This window comes from Labrus mixtus, chromosome 16 (genome assembly GCF_963584025.1).
Source record: "Labrus mixtus chromosome 16, fLabMix1.1, whole genome shotgun sequence".
Classification (NCBI taxonomy): domain Eukaryota; kingdom Metazoa; phylum Chordata; class Actinopteri; order Labriformes; family Labridae; genus Labrus; species Labrus mixtus.
In genome coordinates, this window is record NC_083627.1 from 24,539,493 (window position 1) to 24,558,429 (window position 18,937).

Below are 18,937 nucleotides of genomic sequence, written 5' to 3' on the forward strand. Positions count from 1 at the left end.
CATCGTCACAGTCAACAAATAGCTACTTTATTCCAAGGACATTAATCATAGGTCTACATTCATGTGGACACAGAATTATTAGAGAGCATACACTTTCAACCTGGGAAAAAGTCAGCTGGAATTATACAAAAAAAAAAAAAAGTAACAACATTGAGAATCGAAGATTATTGGACTTGGCGAGTCAACAGCTAAAGCCATGAGCAATAAAAACCCTGAAGTACTGCCTTGGAGCTCTACCACGTGAAATCTCGCGATACAACTAATCAAATCTCGCGATCAGTGCCAACCAGGAAGTGAATGGCGGAAATACAGCTCTCTTTAACGCACCTCACGCTTCCACTTTCCAATCACTGTGTAGACCTGTTTCTCGTCTTGAATGGGGAGGCCAGTCGTGTAGACAGCAGCTGTTTGCAGCTTCTTCCAGTGGACTGTTTTAAAGTAACGATGTCGCCGCGTCTAAATGCCAGAAAACATCTGTAAAGTGAGAGGACGGAGAGCCAGCCAATGACCGCGCCGAGAGTTTCCTGTCACAGACAGCCAGTCAAGTTTAACACCGGTATGTTTAACTTTAAACTATATATTTTACATGTTTCATATCCTGCAACGAATGCGACAAAAATAAGTACAAAACCTTGAAATTTGGAAAAGTAGTCGCTAGGTAGACTGAAAACAAATCCTCTGATTATGACGTGCAGAAAAATATAAAGAGGCGACCATGTGGATTACATGACAGCAAGTGATGGCTTCATATTATCTAGCCTTTGGACAAACAATTCAATGGTTTTATATTAGTATAACTAGTGATTTAAAGTAATTGAATAAAGGTGTGGGTCACAGTAAAACGTACCTTGAAATAAGTGGCTCAAATCTATTTGAAAATCTGTTTTCTTTCTCTGTCAGTTTCAGGCCTTTACACTTATCACCAACATCCTATGCCATTCATTCTTTCTTTTACCTTTTGTCTGTTCATTGTAGTTCAGCAACTACAAAACTGGTAGAGCAGGCTGTGAAATCTGTTCTTGACCAGATATCTGTCATACTTATGGAAATGCTTGACGGAGACTTGTTTTCAGGCATGATAGTTCCAGCTCTTTCATGAATACTAACTTAATGATGATGGTCTCCATATCATTGATGATGATGATGGTAATGACGATGGTTTTTGTTTGATAACGACGACTTATAAGATGGTTTCTATACTGATTAGAGCTCTCAAGAACTGCCGTCGATGTTGTGCTTTGCCTCTGGTCACTTCCTGTCAGCACCTGTGTGTCCAATCAGACTCAAAGCTGATTGTTTGCTCTTACTGACATTGTTCCTTTTTTCTAGATCCTTGCTTGTGTTGTTCTTACTCTCTGATGTACGTCGCTTTGGATAAAAGTGTCTGCTAAGTGAATTGTAGAATTGATAGTATGTTGTAAAGACTTGATGTTAAATACAGTGTTGTCATGTCAATAAGGGCATTTATTAAACATTTACAAATGTTTTTTTAGTGGAAGAAGAAAAGTGACCTCAGTACAAAGTACAATTCAATATCTCTTGCATGACTTTAATGCACAACTGCTGTTATCCAGGCTTTATCAATGAGCATCTGTGCTCTACCTGTAAGAATTTTGTCTCCAAATAGCAGAGAATACCTGCAGCCAGGCTTGTTAAATCAAGAGGAAATCCTTCCCAGAAATGTAAAGGCTGTCATAGTAAGGTATTGATATACCTATCATATGATGGCTGTTTGTAACGTCACTGCATATTTTTTGCTATGAAATGTCATTTAATTTGTCAGATAACAAGTTGGTAATCAGCCAGATGTAAGGTGAGGGAACTCAGAAATCGGATGAACACAGTCAGCCTGTTCCCCCTCCAGGATATCACATAATATGATCTGTCTCTGACTCCTCATTTTCAGACATATGGCCTTGTTCCACAGTGAATTTTCCTGGACGACGTAAGAAGACAACACCACCATCATGTTCCTGAAAACATCGTTCACCACTGTGATCGTGGGGGTGTTTGTAGTCTACGTGCTCCACACCTGCTGGGTAATGTACGGGATAGTGTACACTAAACCCTGTGACAGCCCTGATGGGGACAACTGTATCACCCCCTTCCTGGCAAGTAACCCGAAACTACAGGTCAGTTCATGTGGAGGAGTCGATGGATTTCAATTTGGGTTCACTACGTTTTCTGTTCAGCTGTGTATGTGGGTGGGACTGAGGCCAGTGTTATACTGAGTGATTGGAATAATGTCTGTTGTATCTCTCTGTGTGGATCCAGTTGAGTATCTACACTGCTCTGCGGCCCAATGCAGAAGGAGGACATACCCTGATCCACAAAGAGGAAGACTTTGATGTTAACATCAAGTTTGAGAGGTCAGTCTATCACTCAGAACTTTAAGACTGAAAAGTTCTGATAAGCATGAGAAATGAATTCTCTCTGTTCTTTGATCTGATTGGTTAAGCCAGATTCAAAGCTGTCCCCCTGTGCATTTATACATCATTTAGATGAATGGATGGTGCTAAAACAGATGTTTAATACGCTTCAGCCCACATTTCACTAGAAAAGGTGATGAAATGTAGAGGATCAATCAGCAAATTTGACTCTAAGATTAAGATTTTCCAAGGAAAAATTGTGCAATATTATTTTCACCCATAAGCTGTAATCTGATACACAGTATATCAATATCCAAAACTCCCTTCTTCTTTTGTGTCTCCTCTCGTCTTTCTCTCATTTTTCCTTCAGGATAGTGAATGTGTCCCTGCCCAAGAAGACACGCAACAATGGAACTTTATACGCGTTGATATTTGTCCATCGGGCTGGCTTCACTCCATGGCAAGATCAAAATGTGGTCCACCTGGTGGCTCAGCTCACAACGTACATGGTCCCCAAACAGCCTGAAATCTCTTTGATATCCGGGGAGGATCAAACACAGGTACACACTTATCCCAGAATTTAAAAGAAAGTGGTATCATGTTATTTTAGAGTAGATACATCAATGTGTTATATATGCCGCTTACTGCTATTGAAATGCTTTGAACTCTACCTTATGTATGGTTAAGTCTTGATTTTATTCTCATTATTTACACATTATGTACATACAGTCTATCCTTCTTGTAATGGACATTATTTGTTATTTTTACCTACAGAATGTGTTTGACTTGTATTGTAATAAAAGTATAATGTTGTTAAGCATCTAGTCATTTGATTTAATATTTAAAAGTCCTCATATGCATCTGTCTGTGTGAAAACACAGGGCCAGAAAGAAGAAGCCCAGCAGAAGAAACGGCGTCATGGTAATCCTGCAGCAGGGGACGCTTCAGATCACCCAGTTTCCCACTGGCGCTCCCGCCTGACATTCAACATTGTCGGCGATCACTTCCTGTTCGACAAAGAATACCTGCCCAGTGATGTCCACAGACACCTCAGATTGTAAGCTGCACTCACAAACCTGTACAAAAAATAGCTTGGAAACTGTTGATGGCCTTAAACACAATGCATGCTGGTACATTTCAGCAATGCAGATTGTTTCAATGAATTACAAAGAAGAACTGTATGGACAGGATGTCCACAACATCCTTTAATTTGAATCCAGAAGCATCAGATGATGTTTTGTTTTTTTCATCTGTTTTTCAGAGTCCCGAATGTTAAGAAGATGGTTTATCTACCTCTGCTGTTTGTTGATGAGCTCAGCAACCGGGTCAAGGACCTTGTGGTAAGCTCTCACTTTAAAAATGATACAGCACATTGTAAGGTTGGTTGTCGGGCAGATTTTAAAATGCTTTTTGTTTCTATTATTCTGTTTCCTTTTCTTCCTGAATTAAAAAAAAAAATGCAAATGCTTAATCCAATAATTTGCTGTTGTCACGATAAACCAAATTTTTGTTAATGTGTTTTCACTAACCCCAGCCCAGCGTAGCTTACTGCCAAAAGCACAACGCTTTCCTTACCTGAATATCATAGTTATAAAGTGAAGTGTGAAATCTGTAGGCCGTAACGCTTTAAAAACAGTTATTATATCACAAAAAAATCGTGTGTGTGTGTCTGTGTGTGTGTGTGTGTGTGTGTGTGTAGGAGGTCAACAGCACCTCCATGGAGCTTCCTCTGACCATCGCCTATGACTCGATATCTCTCGGGAGACTGCGATTCTGGATTCACATGCAAGACGCTGTTTACTCCCTGCAGCAGTTTGGTATGCACAACTCTTATCTCTACAACACACCAACACACACCACTGGTACATACTCAGTGATGAAGCCTTGTGCTCTCATACTATGCATGCTTTGCCTTATGTGTTGCAGGTTTCACAGAAAAGGATGCTGATGAGATTAAAGGAATCTTTGTCGATACAAACCTGTACTTCCTGGCTCTTACATTCTTTGTTGCTGCTTTTCATGTAAGTCTAAACTCTCCAGAACTCATCATACTCTTAACAGAATAAAGCCCACAACTGTTATTTTGATTTCTTGACACATAACAGGGCCTGAATGAATGTATGGTTAGACTGTTGATTTTGCTTTCATGTTGACTTTACTATCCAGTCCATAAAAGAAGCTCAATTGTCCAAACGACATCTTTTCCTACAATCCTTTATTCTGGTGTAGTTATTCTGTTATGACAGTGATGATGGATTTTAAACAGTCAGTCTGCACAGTGTCTGCTTTGGGCAATGGGTCTGTTAATCCAACTTTTACCCCCTTTTTCCTTTACAGAAATAAGCAAAATGAAGCACTTGAAATATATGTAAAGGCACCTTCATAAAACTAAATAATAGATAAGAGTCGGTTATCTGTCTTTTCTTTTCAGCTTCTCTTTGACTTCCTGGCATTCAAGAATGACATCAGCTTCTGGAAGCAGAAGAAAAGCATGGTGGGAATGTCCAGCAAAGCAGGTAGGATGCTTTGTTCTGGTAATCTGCCGACACACTAATTAAAACAAACCTCAGTATCGAACAGAAAAAGAAAACAAAAACAATACCTGAGTTGTGAATGTCTTGAAATGCAGCTTCACACTATGCATCGGTAGTGTAACAATGTAAATCCATGGGTCATCCAGTACAAGGTCATTTTGGGGTTATTACAGTCGAACATAGAGATCTGATTAGACAGAATATGATGGACTTATGTGTAAAAATGTATCATCAAGTGTTGGGATTCAGTCGGGACCAGCTGATTTTTGAGCAATAGTTTGATCAAAGACGTGAGTGTAACATTTTGAACATGTGTTTGGTTTTTCAGTGCTCTGGAGATGTTTCAGCACCATAGTGATTTTCCTCTATTTGTTCGACGAGCAAACCAGCCTGCTTGTTCTCATACCTGCTGGCGTCGGCTCAATCATTGAAGTATGTTCACAGAGACTGGAAACGCATACACACATGCACTGCTACATACGTTCACAACATGTACACATGTAGAGAAACTCCAACCATTTACCCAAAAAGTGCTTGAAGTCTCTGTAAGGAGAATTTACATTTACCTTGGAATTAACTGATTTTTTGTGCTTTACTTCTGTAAGAAATGAAAAGAATATTCTGTTGTTGAGTTTAGCAGAATATATTTCTATTATACTTGTATTAATGCCTAAACATGTTTTTGGGAATGATAGGTATGGAAAGTAAAGAAGGCCTTAAAGATCCAGGTTTCCTGGAGAGGAGGAAAACCATCATTCCTGGTATGTGTGTGTTGTGTGTGTTAACTTTTTGTTAATGGTGAACACGTTTTGGACCTCCTGTAAAGTACATGCTGCTATATGAGAGTCTGTTTTTAAGGATTGTGTCGCATGAAACTGAAAGGAGACCGAAGGTACTCGACCTTAAAGAAAAGTTAGAAATGCGTTTGTGTGGGGAGAATAACACTCCTATAACACATAACAGGATTGGCCTTGTTTTGAAATTGTAAATTCTGTAATGGGGCGTTTTTAATGAACATCTCCATTAATATCCACAGTATTTTTTTTACAACAATTCAGACAGTGTCCCCTCACAGCTGTACAGATAGATAGTATGACATGCACTAAGGGATCATCTATGTGTGTATTTGTTCCTTTTGTTTCCGTGGGACAGTTTGGGAAGTTGGATGAATCTGAGAGGAGAACAGGAGAGTACGACACTCTGGTAAGACACTTTTTACTCACTAACATGTACTATGATTCCACTTAATCCATAATATTCTACCAGGACAGTATTATTATTAGATGCTTTAAAAGGGACAGTTAAAATCACAAGCTGTAGAAACGCCTTCCCGTATAGTCTGTAATTGTTTAATGAATGTATTAGAACCTGATTATTAATCAATCAAACTTTTGTAACTTGTCTGAACTGGATATAAACTAATAGTTATGCTTCCTGTGTTTCTCTGTAGGCCATGAAGTATCTCTCATACCTCTTGTACCCACTGTGTATTGGTGGGGCTGTGTACGCACTAGTATTTCTACGATACAAGAGGTAAGGGTCAGTGTGGGGACATGACATGTAACACAAAGTTTTGATGATATGATTACCTTTCATGTGATACTGATGTATTCATCCTCATTACTCATTCAACCTTTATCTCCCTCTCTGATTCTGTCCCTGTTGTAGTTGGTACTCGTGGTTGATCAACAGTTTAGTCAACGGTACGTTTTTTATAGATAATCTCTGTTTTCACCAAATACATTAACCACTGTGCATATACAGGATTATATGTTTTATACCATCTTGTGTTTTTCATTGATAAAAAGCTTCCTAACATGTTCTTGACTGTTTCAGGTGTGTACGCCTTTGGCTTTCTCTTCATGCTTCCTCAGCTGTTTGTCAACTATAAGGTCAGTTTCTGGTCTTACTTTTCTTAAGATTTTAATGTGTGGTAATGTGTAGAATGTATTCATTAAAAAGTGTAACTACCGAGAGAAAAAACACAGGAATGAATTGAATAAGTTTCTCTTCGCTGGTCATCAGTCCACTGACTTGTGCTTCATTCAACAGCTGAAATCTGTGGCCCACCTGCCCTGGAAAGCCTTCATGTACAAGGTGAGAAAACGACTCCACTTAAATCTCCCTTATTCACTTATTATAGGGAGTTCAGTTTCATATGTTTGAATAATTAATAAACATTCACCAAATGTTTAATGTGCATGTGTAGTTTTCTATCTGTGGTTGAGAGATATTGAATACTATTTGATGTTACCACAGACATTGATGACTGACTTCAAGACACTTCCTGTGAATATATAAGTTATTGTTGTTGTTTATTAAAATAACGACTTGATATTAATTGTTGTCTGCCAGGCATTCAATACGTTCATCGACGATGTGTTTGCCTTCATCATCACCATGCCAACATCCCACAGACTGGCCTGTTTCAGAGACGATGTGGTGTTTCTTATTTACCTCTACCAGAGATGGTACACACACACACACACACACACACACACACATGCACAAAAAAACATGCAGACCGATACTTAACTCACCAAACATTTACATTTAACCTTTAACTCCCTCTCTCTCTCCTCAGGCTCTACCCAGTGGACAAAACAAGGATTAATGAATATGGAGTTTCATATGATGAAAAGCCTAAAGGAAAGAAACACAAGGACTAACGAGGACAGACTGGTTGTTATGGTACCTGTGGGTTTTTTTCTACAGTTCACTGGTATCCATTGATCCTATTTGGCGTTATATCAGCTAGTTTGACACTCTGTAGGAAAGGTGTTTTGCGTCCCATCAACAAGTTGAGTTGGACCAGATTCATCAACATCCCTGTGGTCATTGAATTTTTTTTCCTTGTCTCGAAGTCAAAATAGTGAAATGGACAACTTCTGAACAGCTGCTTTTTGCTGTCCAGAGGAGAACATCTTGTGTTTTGGGAGGCCAAATCTTGAACCCTTTTCAAACCGACACCACATCCTTTAAAAAATACCGAGCTCACAGCTACGACCATGTCACCTTCAGGTCTGACATCTCTTGGCTTTAGTGTATAAGAGCACACTGGTGAAGTTCCTCAAACTTCTACAATGTCTATTCATGGCCACATCTCAGTCATAAATTATAATCTATTCATTTTAAAACCATGTCAATCCCCTAGAATAGATTTGTATACTTTGAAACATCCCGTTGTTTACAGATGACAAGGAGCTGACATAAGGATTCCATGTACTGGACATCATAGTAAATTTGAAACTAATGATCAGAGTAAATATAATACAATGTAAGAGCTGAGGTGGGTACAGACTGGCAGAATTGTTACTGAGGTTGTATAGTTCAGTTTAATATTCTTGAAGCATCATTTATAAAGTGAGATCCTAGAAGGTTTTATTATTGCACACTGAAAAAGACTGTTTATCTTTTATCACTGAGAACAGATCAATGTGTTGACATTTCAAAATGTTACTCCTAAATGAACTCAAGTGTAAATGTCGAGAAAGTGAACTCATGTAAACAAAAGGACACATTCCAGAGTGACAGGAGAGAGTATTGAGTATGAGCTGAAAATATCTGAAGCAGTAGTCAGAGGAAACACAACTGAAAGGTAAGAAAAAAGAAACCTATTTGAAATACATTACTTTGAACTATTCAGATTTGAAGGAACAGATCATCCATCTATGCACATATATAGAGAAGATGATTCTGACTAGTTGCCATGGCGAAGAGGAAGAACTTCTTGAAAAGCAGTAGCATCAGGCTGAAGAATTTGATGTGTTGCCATGGAGATGGGGTTACATTGCCTTAATATAATATAATTTTAAACCTGATCATTGAAGAATCTGTTTGATTGAACTCTGTCCACACCTTTAATGACTTTAATGATTCATCACACGCTAACACAAGGGACCACTCAAAGCCATACTGTCTGCTCCGTCCACTCTTTTACCTGCTGGAGTATTTTTTACATATCGGGGCATGGAATCTATTATAGTGCCAAATGTGAGAATTATTCTTTGAACTTGAATGTTCACCATAAACGGTCAATCTGATGTTTTTTTATAAATAAACACTGACATTGTGGGGAAAACGTCAAATAGTTAAACTTGAGGAAAGTATTAAAACATTTGGTTTTTACAGTTACGTCCATTTTCTGATGTAGTTCAAATGTTATATCTTAGATTTTTTTTTTTATAAAAAGACTTTCCCTTGGAATCGGCGTACACTGTGTTCAGATATCAGGATTAGGTCTGTGCACAAAGATCTAGTACAGGTTTTCTTTTCCTGTTATTAAGCAGCCCAAGAGAGATTTACTAGAAATTTGTGTTGAAGTTTTAATTATTGTAATGTTTTTGTGATTGGAGATGAAATAAAATTGACTGACCCAACATATTCTTTGCTCTGAATTGATTTGAAACTTCTGGACTTTTTTTCTGTACACATTTTTTGTGGTTTTAAGTCATGATGACAGCAGAAACTAAAAAAAGCGTCAAATTTGTGAACAAAATGTGCTTCAGTCTGTAGGTTTGATGAGCTCGGATGTCCTCATTTAGATCTTATTTTCCCCCATATTATCTATTTTGTTGGCCTATTTATTTTAAGCTCAGGTAGTCAGGTGTGTTAAAATAAACATTTACATCCAAACAGTCAATTTATAAAGTTATAAAATATAAAATATGGGGGACAGGGGCATTTGTGATACTACACTCTACATTGAAACAATAATTTAATCCATAAATTATTGTCTCACTCACTCTAATAACTTCTTACATGTTGTAACGACTTGTTACATTTTGGGCAAAACGTTCTTACGTTTGGGGCTCAGCTCTTTTACATTATCGACCAGTTATTACATTTCGGGTTTTATTAAAAAAAAATTTATATAACATTTTGGGTCGCTCTTACATGCCTTCAGAAGCAATCCCAGAAAATCTAATGTATTGTTTTCTCTTGGTTTCTGACAAAATAAGCAGAGGGACAGCGTTTAGCCAATATTTTACACAAAGAAAATGAATGATCCGGATAGCACCTGTGTAAAACTTCCAGTTAGACTTCTTGCACCTGAGATGAAATATTTCCTGGGTTACAAACCGTGTTTCCTTCCAGTCAATATCAAACAAACCATTCCAAACAAATAAAGACGCAGTTTTACCATAAGTGTTATTCTGAATGATTTCACTTATACACTTGTTATTGTTTTTTGATCTTTAAAAAGGATCTGCATTACTTGTAAACAATTCTTCAAAATATTTTGATGTTCAAACTCTGTAGTAGCAGCTCATAAAAAGGTTTTTACACCAGAAAAAATAAATAAAATCAGCATATTCCAAGCGAGCATTGGGACATTATATTCCGATAAACAATATTCATTATTAAAACAATACTTGAAAAATAGTGAATAACCTCTAAAACCATTATCTTTGTTATTCCATATGTATAATTAATGAGGGTAAAATTATTTTGTATATAAATGACCAGCATTAAATCAGCTCCAGTTATGGTTCAATTCCTTTGGAACGATTAATTAAATCTCTGTTGTACTGAAAGTAGTAGTGGAGTCAAGATACGTCTGACGTCATACTCTGCGTTGCCGCTGACGCAAAGTATATATAGCAAGCTCCCGCCCTACTACTTCCCTTTCCGCTCTTAGACGTAAACGTGCCTAAGGTGCTCGGTCCTTCACCCGAAGCTAAGGTCTGCAATCCGGCGACTAGCACCGTTAAATTTAGGAATCCAACGCTACAAAGATAAAATCTTAACTCTACAATGGCCTCCGTGTCCGAGCTCGCTTGTATTTACTCTGCTCTGATCCTCCACGACGATGAAGTCACCGTCACCGTAAGTGTCCCGGTTTACCCCTGACAGAACTGACAATACTTCTAAAATGGACCTTTAGAAATCATGAACTAACGAGGAAATCACCAAATGAATACCTTGACATGTTAGTTATTCTGTATTAGTTACCTGTCTATTATAACATGAATATCTGGAAACATTGGCGCTATCAATTCAATGTACCGGCTAAAATGGCGGCATGTTTAATGCTGCTGGTAGTCAACATGTTTCTGTATCCGGAGAGCGTTTTCTGCTTGTTCAGAAATGTAGGAAGAAAACATGTGAATGTTGTTATTAATGCTACACACTTTTAAAACTTCATGAATAGTTAAAGAAACGACACACTAAACTGACAGGTGTCACCTAATGCTAAGCTAATGAATATCAGCTAACGATGCTTACAGTGTGAAAGAAGAATAAAGAATGATCTTGTTAAATACAGTGATGTTTAAAATGGTGTTCTTGTGCATTCCTGCTGGGTTTCATTCATGACTCTGGAGCCACTTTATGAAGTTACCTGTACTGGAATGATACACGTGGTTGCTGCACAACATCAACATGAAGTGTAAACTTTTGCTTAAATAAGACAAAGCAATTATTAGACATCAACTCACTCATTCACTCCATTTTTAATAGATTAATGCCTGTTTCATTTAGCTGATAGAGTTCTCAGTCTTTCTATTGTCTAAGTGTGTGTGTGAATACGTGTATAGGTTACTGTATATGTGTTTATATTTTTTGAGTTGAGGTCCCCTGTATAATCCTGTTGGCTTCTTGACCTCTCCTGACACACCTTTTGTTTTTGTTCATCCTATTTTGATGTATTCTTGTGCTAGTAAATAAAATAAAAGTAACAGGGGAAACGTGTTGAGGTAGATGGATGCTCTGATAGGGTTGCATTCAATTTACTAATGGTCTTCTAGTTTGTGTTAATCAACACCTGATGTAGCGGTAATCACATTTATGTGACACAACAGCAGCTAACATCACATTTACAAAGTCAGAGCTTGAAGCTATGTGTTTCTGTTCGATAAAGTTGAATAAATTCCCTGATAATCAAATTACTTTTAGTTTGATTACTATCGGTCTATTCAAAATGCCTCTTTAAATAATCAATTTACATGGTGCATTCAAGAACATGTACAAAAAGAAACTTGTCTTGTGCTTTGTTTTTTTCTGCTTGTACTGATGAATTTGCATACTGTCAGAACAAAGCAGTACTTTAATGTAATGATCAACCCGGTAACAGTTGTTGTTTTTTCTTTTGCAGGAGGACAAGCTCAATGCTCTCATCAAGGCTGCTGGTGTGACTGTGGAGCCCTTCTGGCCAAGTCTTTTCGCCAAGGTGAGTGCACACATTCTTGAACACATCATGTGAAAGGATCTTTGTTGGATCATTGTGAATAACATTTTAACTGGTAATGTGGAGAACATCTGTATGTCCTGAAAGCTTAATGCCTCTTGTGGCACCAAACAGGTCGAGAATACTGTGTTCTGAGGTTTGCTTGTTAAGGCACATAAATCTAGACTTCTGTAGTAGAAAACAAGCTCATACTTTTTGTGGACAAAATGTTTAGTGTGGGCCTCTGTGCTTGAGAGAATTGTTTGGTTTGATGTTCAGTTATATGAAAGTTTAAATTTGACTTCAGAATGTAGATTTCTGATTGGGCACACTAGAGGCCTTTTTTTTTCTTTTCATCCTAAATTGCTTCAAAGATATATGATGTCAAGTTGTGTCAGTTATGTTTGACTGGCTGATTTGATTTCAGAATTTTTTTTTTATTGTTTCACAGATCCTTTGATGCCATCAGCACAAACTCTAAATGCAGTATATCTTTTTCTGTGTGACCAATTATTGTTGTCACTCACCAGAAAAAGCTCTACAACTTGATGAAGTGATTCTTACCTGTGACATTTGTCTTTTCTTAGGCTCTTACCAGTGTTGACATCGGCAGCCTGATCTGCAACGTTGGAGCTGGTGGTGGAGCTCCAGCTGGTGCTCCTGCTGCTGGAGGAGCAGCAGCTGCTACTGGTGACGCCCCAGGTAACTGCACAAACTGTAGTTGAAGTTACATATCAGGATTTAGACAGGCTTATGATAAATATGATCCACATACTTCTGTTAGGGTCAGAAGAATGTTGGCTTTTAATTCACTCTGCGTTGTGAATGTTACGTAGTCCACGTGTAACTTCTACCACAAGGATGTGTTGCATGTGAATCCTCGCCTCAATTAATCCCAAATAAACCAACAGCTTGAGTCATTGTGAAAAGCAAACTCATATTTGTCCATTTGTTTAGTTAGAAATTGCAAGTGCTTGTTTGTGCACCCTGTGTCCTCTAATGTTAACCATTCCCCCTCTTTCATCCCTACAGCCAAGGAGGAGGAGAAGAAAGAGGAGAAGAAGGAAGAGTCTGAAGAGTCCGATGATGACATGGGCTTCGGTCTCTTTGATTAAAACGGCTGTTTTTTTAAAAACACAATAAAACCACAAAAAGACTGCCACCTTGTTTTAGCTTTTTCCTTCATGCACAGCTTGTATACAAACATAACTCATGTCTAAGAAATGTCATAGTGCAACCACCTTAGATTTACTCATTTAACCCAAATACATTTTTAGTTTAAATATTAAGTGGACCAAATATAGCCTCAAACTACTGACACTAAGGTGAACTGGGTTAACAGTTATCAGAGGATACTTTGGAGAGAAGCTTAAAATACTTGCTTACATGTTTGTTTGCACATATTTTAATGAAATTTAAAATATTGCACTAAAAGTCCAAATGACAGAATAGTACATGAAATCTCACCACATTGATAAATGTGACTTAACCAGAAAAAAATTAACTAACTTAACTGCAGTCTGTCCCAATTAGTAGAATTTCTGGATTGAAATCTTTTTTAAGTCAAAGATTCTGGGGGCTGAAATCTAACCTGATCTGGTATTAATTCTCAGTAACTGGAGGGTTGAAAACTTTTGAAGTTGCTCAACTGTGCCTTCTATCTTCTGGGCTTTTCACTGCTAAGAAACTCAGTAAGACAGTACTTTTCATTTTAACGGGGTTGACCAACACTTAAGGAACAAATAGATATTCTAAAGAATGAACTTGAGACATTTTTAAATACTTCTGAGCAGAACTACAATAATTAAGATCTGCACATGTAATAACAGGTATCACTCATTGGGTGGGGATTAGTTCTTTTTCTGTTCACCGTGTACTCAGATGAAAAGACATTTTCGCCTGCTGTAGAATAAGTAATCCACTTCATGGATGCTGTAGGCTGTGATGTCCGGCCTTTGACAAATTGTTAAATGAAAAAGTTAAATTACCGGTATGCTATGTGAGGATCCTGTTTTCCTCAAACACAAAAAAACGTGTGGCCTCTTTCTCTTTGGCCCCGTGAGTCAGTTTTGATGATCAATTAATAGTAAACATGACCACCTGCTGAGTACAGAAAGTATCTGATTTGATGCTCAAAGTTAGCTGGTGACAGAGACTCTGCTGACAGCAAAGAGAGACACATGATTTCTTTATGATAACAGTGTTTTATTTGCTTGGTTCAGCAACTGTACATGTGACTCCTTCCTGAGAATACTACTCACCTCAGGGGGAGAGGGAGCAGTGGGATGGAGAGATAAGCTGAGAGGGAGGAGAGGAAGACGGAGATAAAGGGTGGGATAGTAACAGGAGGATAGAAAGCAGGAGAAGAGGGGGGATATAGGTTTAAATAACTCCACTGGAAGGAGGTAGAAGGACAGGGAAAGGAGGGCAGATGAAGAAAGGAGCTTTAATAGGAACCCTGATTTATGTGGATCTAGCTGCAATATGGAGAAAAACAGTCAAAACTAACATGTCAAACTATTCTGCATAACGTTGAAAATCACCCCAAACATTATCGGTGCAACAACTTAAAGTTCAACATACAGAACAAATAATACAGTGACCAAACTGTGTTTTTATTTTATAATGCAGAGTAATGCAAAATAACAGCTAAAACTGTTCTTCTTGAGTAATTTAAAACCAGAGTATTTTGAGTGAAGAGTTTTTTTCTTTTAGTCAATGACAGTTAACTAGGCACAAGATGACCTACTGTTACAGGATAGTCTGCACCTCCACTGACTGCAAAAAAGAATAACCCTCCCTCCATTTCTCAGCCTCCTTCCCCTTCCCCTTCACCTCCCCCCCCCCCCCCCCCCCCCCCCCCCCCCCCCCCCTATTCACTAACCAATCATGCTTCTGACACATGTTAAAAATATAGCTTCTCTGTATATTTACTATGCAAGTTAACTTAAAAAAGTGGCCTGTGACATTTAGTTTGTTCTTCAATATTCGGCTTTCTTAGTATTTTTTTGTCTTTTTGCCAACTCTTGTCGCCTGAGATCGAGACTTCTAGAAAAGAGGATGAAAAAGACACAAAATATGACATGAAAAAGGATCATTAAAGCAATTATGTTTGCCCATTCAAAAGGGAAAGTTGAATACCTGACATATACTGTAAAGTCAAGGCTGAAAATAGAAATAATTAGAATTCATAACGATATAAAAGCATTTTTTAAACAACATGATCGCATCGTCTTCATTTTCCTCCTCATCCTGGCTCTTCAGTTCCAGTTGTAACATCCTGCGTTTGTGGAGAGGTTTTATGTAGCAAATATCCATCTGCAAAATGTGTGTCTGCAGTCCTTCATGCAAGCCTCTGAAACCTTTGATTCACTTGAAAATTAAAAATAGAAATGGATGCTTTTTTTAAAAACTCATCTCTGTAAGATACATGATTGAGGAGAGGAGTGTGTCTCTGGATACAAAAGCAGATAATGTAACAAAAGTACAAAACAAACAAATGCACAATTGACTGACATGACCGATGGCAGAGAGAAAAAAGAAACGATGAGTGTTTGAGGGAGAAGAGAGAGCTGATTGTTTCAGTCACGTTTGCTCTCCATAAATTCACTTCATCATCTGTCCATCTGTGATAATCCAACCAAACGTCCTCTCTGCTTGTTACTTGATAAAAGCACTGCACTCTGAGTCCCAAGCCACAGAAACTAATGTAGGCGGGGCTGGGTGATCATCTTGAGCCGTGATTGGTCAATGACGTCCAGTAAGTTCTTGGCGTCGACTGCGAGGGCGTGAGCTGCCATTAGCATCTGTTTCTTGTAGTCCTTTTGTAAACTACAGAAACACAGAAAAACAATATGTCAACATCGCTGGACAGTAAGAAAAGAAACAAGCAGGATCGGCTTCACATATCTGTTGTTGGTTTTTTTACCTTGTCATGACGTACTGCTGAGCCAGTTTCATCTTTGATATTAATTCAGCCAGATCTGAATTCAGCAACTTCTGGGCCATCTCAATCTGAGATAACACAAAGACAAAAGTCAAAATCATTCATTAAAACCAGAAAAACACAAAACACTATATGCGCCATCAAGCAGCATTATAACAACAGACAAAGGGAAAACATATTTAATATTGCATCATACTAGTTAGCTGAGTCAACTTACTTTTGAAATTGTTCTTACATGTTTGACCAGAAGAGGATTAGGACCACTGAAAACATGTTGTTTTTAGTTCTGATTTATTTCTCAGAATTAAAACCTCTGAGTTTTTCAATCTCAGTGGTCCTAACAACATGTCCCACCAAATTGCACGATTTGCCCGCTGGCTGTCCACACTGCATCCAATTAGTATTTCATTCTTTGTGCTTTGAATTTCAGTTTCCCCCTTGCAAACAGAATAACATCTAGTGATTTTGTATTATAGGTGGATAAATGGAAGTGTGGTGCTTTCTATTGACGAGCTGTTGACCCAAAGCACAACACAAGCTCGTTAATGAAAACGTTTATCTCCGGTGTTGACACAAGTCAAAGCACAACATTTTAATCACGGATGTGGATATTATTTATGCACCACTATCTCCACTTTGTCAAACAAGCTGACCCACTCTGTTGAGCGAGAAAAGCAGGTGCATTGTAGAGCCCCCTCCTTCCTCGTTTCACGTCAATGTCTGAGCGAGCGACAGAGAGGAAAGTAGAAACGGGCCTTTGGTGTAAAAAGGCAGAATTCTGAGTTTAAAGTCTGAACTAAAAAATGTAATAAAAAGTGGCCCTTGTCCTCTTCCATTATGTTTGCATGTATACAATTCAACATCACATTTTACTCTCGACTTCCCAGTCGTGTCTTCAATCTCCATTATTGTATGTGTGTTAGTGTGGTTTGGAGCACGTGTGTCCATGTCTTCACCTCTCTGTGTGTGCTGGCAGGCAGCACAGGAAGTGTCTCATCCACTGTTGCGAGCAGAGTCCTCAGTGCCAGACCAACCTCCTACCAAACACACAAATGAAAATGTATATCCTCAGTCTTTAGTTTATTCACTCCTTTAAATGGATTACTTATTCATGACGACTGCATGTTACAGTTGTACCTTCTACCTCGTGATCCTTTCAGAGAGTAAATATCAACCCTACCTTGACCATTGGGACGTACTCCTCAGGGGCCGCAGGCTGAATCCTATTGGACATTTCAATCACAGCTTTGACCAACCCCGTCACGTTCTCGTAGACTTTGTCATTAGAACGATCCAGGTTGGCGGTGGGTGGCGGGCTGATCTCCTGAGGCTGCAGCTGAACCAAGAAGGGACACTCAATGAGTTACATTCAGGAAGTCTGTTTAGGTTCTCAGTTATCCAGGTCATGGCAATTCAAGGCTTAACCCAAAGGCAACTGGACCTGGTTGAAGGTTTTCAAGACCTTTTGGATCAAAACTTGAATTACAGAGAGGACCTTCTGATATTATGAAGATTCTGTTTTAGTAATTCTTTAAAAAAGTGTATTAAATTATTTCTCTTTAGGAACTGTGCTACACTTAAAACTCAGGCTCTACAGGAACCATTAGTTACCATTAGTAACAAATGACTGTAGTTAGCCAGACACAACACTAGGAGGCAGTGTTGGACTAGTCTTTACACACTCACTCTTACATCCACAGTTTCATGTTATTTGTGTCTACATGCATTTCTACCCACATATTGGATATATATATATATTTAAATTATGATAGGAGTGTGCAGGGTTGTTAGTACAGATTGAAATGGAGACAGAGTGAGTTCTCTTGTGATGGACTAGCCCTGCATTACGAAACACTTTTTACATTGATGTCATAACAAATCATTTTATTTAATTTGAAGCCGCTGCTCGTAGGACTAAACAGATACACACTCTAAAACTCAGCTGCATGTTTGAAGTTGATTTCAAGCAAGATAATTAATTTGCATCTTTAACAAGTTGATACGTAGGTGTCGTATTTTCCCGTCGTAAGCCCCCCAGTGGTCAAAATCCATAAATGCAGTTTAAAGATGTGGTCAAAAGAAGTTTTTCCAAGGTGTGGTGCAGCCAGATAGAGCTCTGTAGAGGGCTTTACTTAAATGGAAAATCAGTCTCGTATTTTTTGTCTTCAAATGAGAAAAAGTCTCTCATTAAAATAAAAATTATATTTTCTGTATGACTCCTTAAAACCAATTTATCTCTCAGTGTCTTCTGAGTATCACAAACCACATCAAACAACTGTAATGCACATTTGGGTGTGTGTTTCTTTTTCAACAAAGAGATAACAAGTTATTGATAGGAACTACTTACACTACATGTGACTATGTCACTACAACTACAATCATTTGACATAACTGTATATGTAATGAAAGACAGACATTTACAGTGCTTGAGATGATATAAGAAAAACATAATGTTGATTCTTTGTTACACTTTGGCTTTTTCTTTACCAGAGGTATTTTGATACATTTGATTCAACATGGACATCACAACTACATCGAAACCAGATGCATTGTTTGAGTGTCACTGTGGCTGTGCTCCTTACTTTGGATAGAGAAAGGTCTAACAAGAAGACACACTTTTGTGTTATATAAAAAATTTTAAAATCTCTGCTTTTGGAATTCTCAACAACATCTCACTCACGTCTTTGCTTTTGACCTTGAGATCTTTTTAAAGCCCTTCTTTACATAGTAGTTGGTCATGAATACAGTTCTAAGTGTCAAGTATCTGCTTTCCTGTATTTTTTATCTCTGGTAAAGAAAAATAACCTGAGTGAAATTCCGATTGCTTCACTAGTCATGATTAAACTAGTAACTATCAGCTAACTCACTAACTCTACCATGACGACAGACACACGAAACGATCATCTTACCCTCCACGGCT

At 38.1% G+C, this 18,937-nt stretch overlaps 3 protein-coding genes across 11 annotated transcripts in view; 2 read left to right on the forward strand and 1 right to left on the reverse strand.

The window, feature by feature from the left end:
• Positions 1-276: 276 nt before the first annotated feature.
• clptm1l (CLPTM1 like) lies at positions 277-9,282 on the forward strand. 2 transcript variants are annotated; one of them, XM_061059294.1, is made up of 18 exons: positions 277-556; positions 1,907-2,132; positions 2,275-2,369; positions 2,740-2,929; positions 3,251-3,426; positions 3,631-3,709; positions 4,069-4,186; positions 4,296-4,390; positions 4,801-4,885; positions 5,232-5,335; positions 5,599-5,664; positions 6,056-6,106; positions 6,354-6,436; positions 6,572-6,606; positions 6,740-6,795; positions 6,956-7,000; positions 7,259-7,374; positions 7,488-9,282. In XM_061059294.1, exons 2-18 carry the CDS (start codon positions 1,968-1,970, stop codon positions 7,570-7,572), a joined length of 1,644 nt encoding a protein of 547 aa, XP_060915277.1. In that variant the 5' UTR covers positions 277-556; positions 1,907-1,967; the 3' UTR covers positions 7,573-9,282. The 2 variants fall into 2 exon arrangements, with proteins under 2 accessions (XP_060915277.1, XP_060915278.1); XM_061059295.1 differs by having other exon boundaries at positions 1,928-2,132.
• Positions 9,283-10,510: 1,228 nt separating this feature from the next.
• Positions 10,511-13,233, forward strand: rplp1 (ribosomal protein lateral stalk subunit P1). Its single transcript, XM_061060453.1, has 4 exons — positions 10,511-10,732; positions 12,000-12,074; positions 12,659-12,773; positions 13,104-13,233. Exons 1-4 carry the CDS (start codon positions 10,661-10,663, stop codon positions 13,184-13,186), a joined length of 345 nt encoding a protein of 114 aa, XP_060916436.1. The 5' UTR covers positions 10,511-10,660; the 3' UTR covers positions 13,187-13,233.
• Positions 13,234-14,919: 1,686 nt separating this feature from the next.
• Positions 14,920-18,937, reverse strand: part of ptk2aa (protein tyrosine kinase 2aa) — a 60,598-nt gene continuing 56,580 nt past the window's right edge. For all 8 annotated transcript variants that reach the window (XM_061060485.1, XM_061060484.1, XM_061060480.1 and 5 more), the window contains 4 exons: positions 17,198-17,353; positions 16,974-17,054; positions 16,000-16,085; positions 14,920-15,902 (listed from right to left, as the gene is read on the reverse strand). In XM_061060485.1, coding sequence (XP_060916468.1) covers positions 15,776-15,902; positions 16,000-16,085; positions 16,974-17,054; positions 17,198-17,353 — 450 coding nt within the window. In that variant the 3' untranslated portion in view covers positions 14,920-15,775. The remainder of the gene's footprint in view (positions 15,903-15,999; positions 16,086-16,973; positions 17,055-17,197; positions 17,354-18,937) is intronic.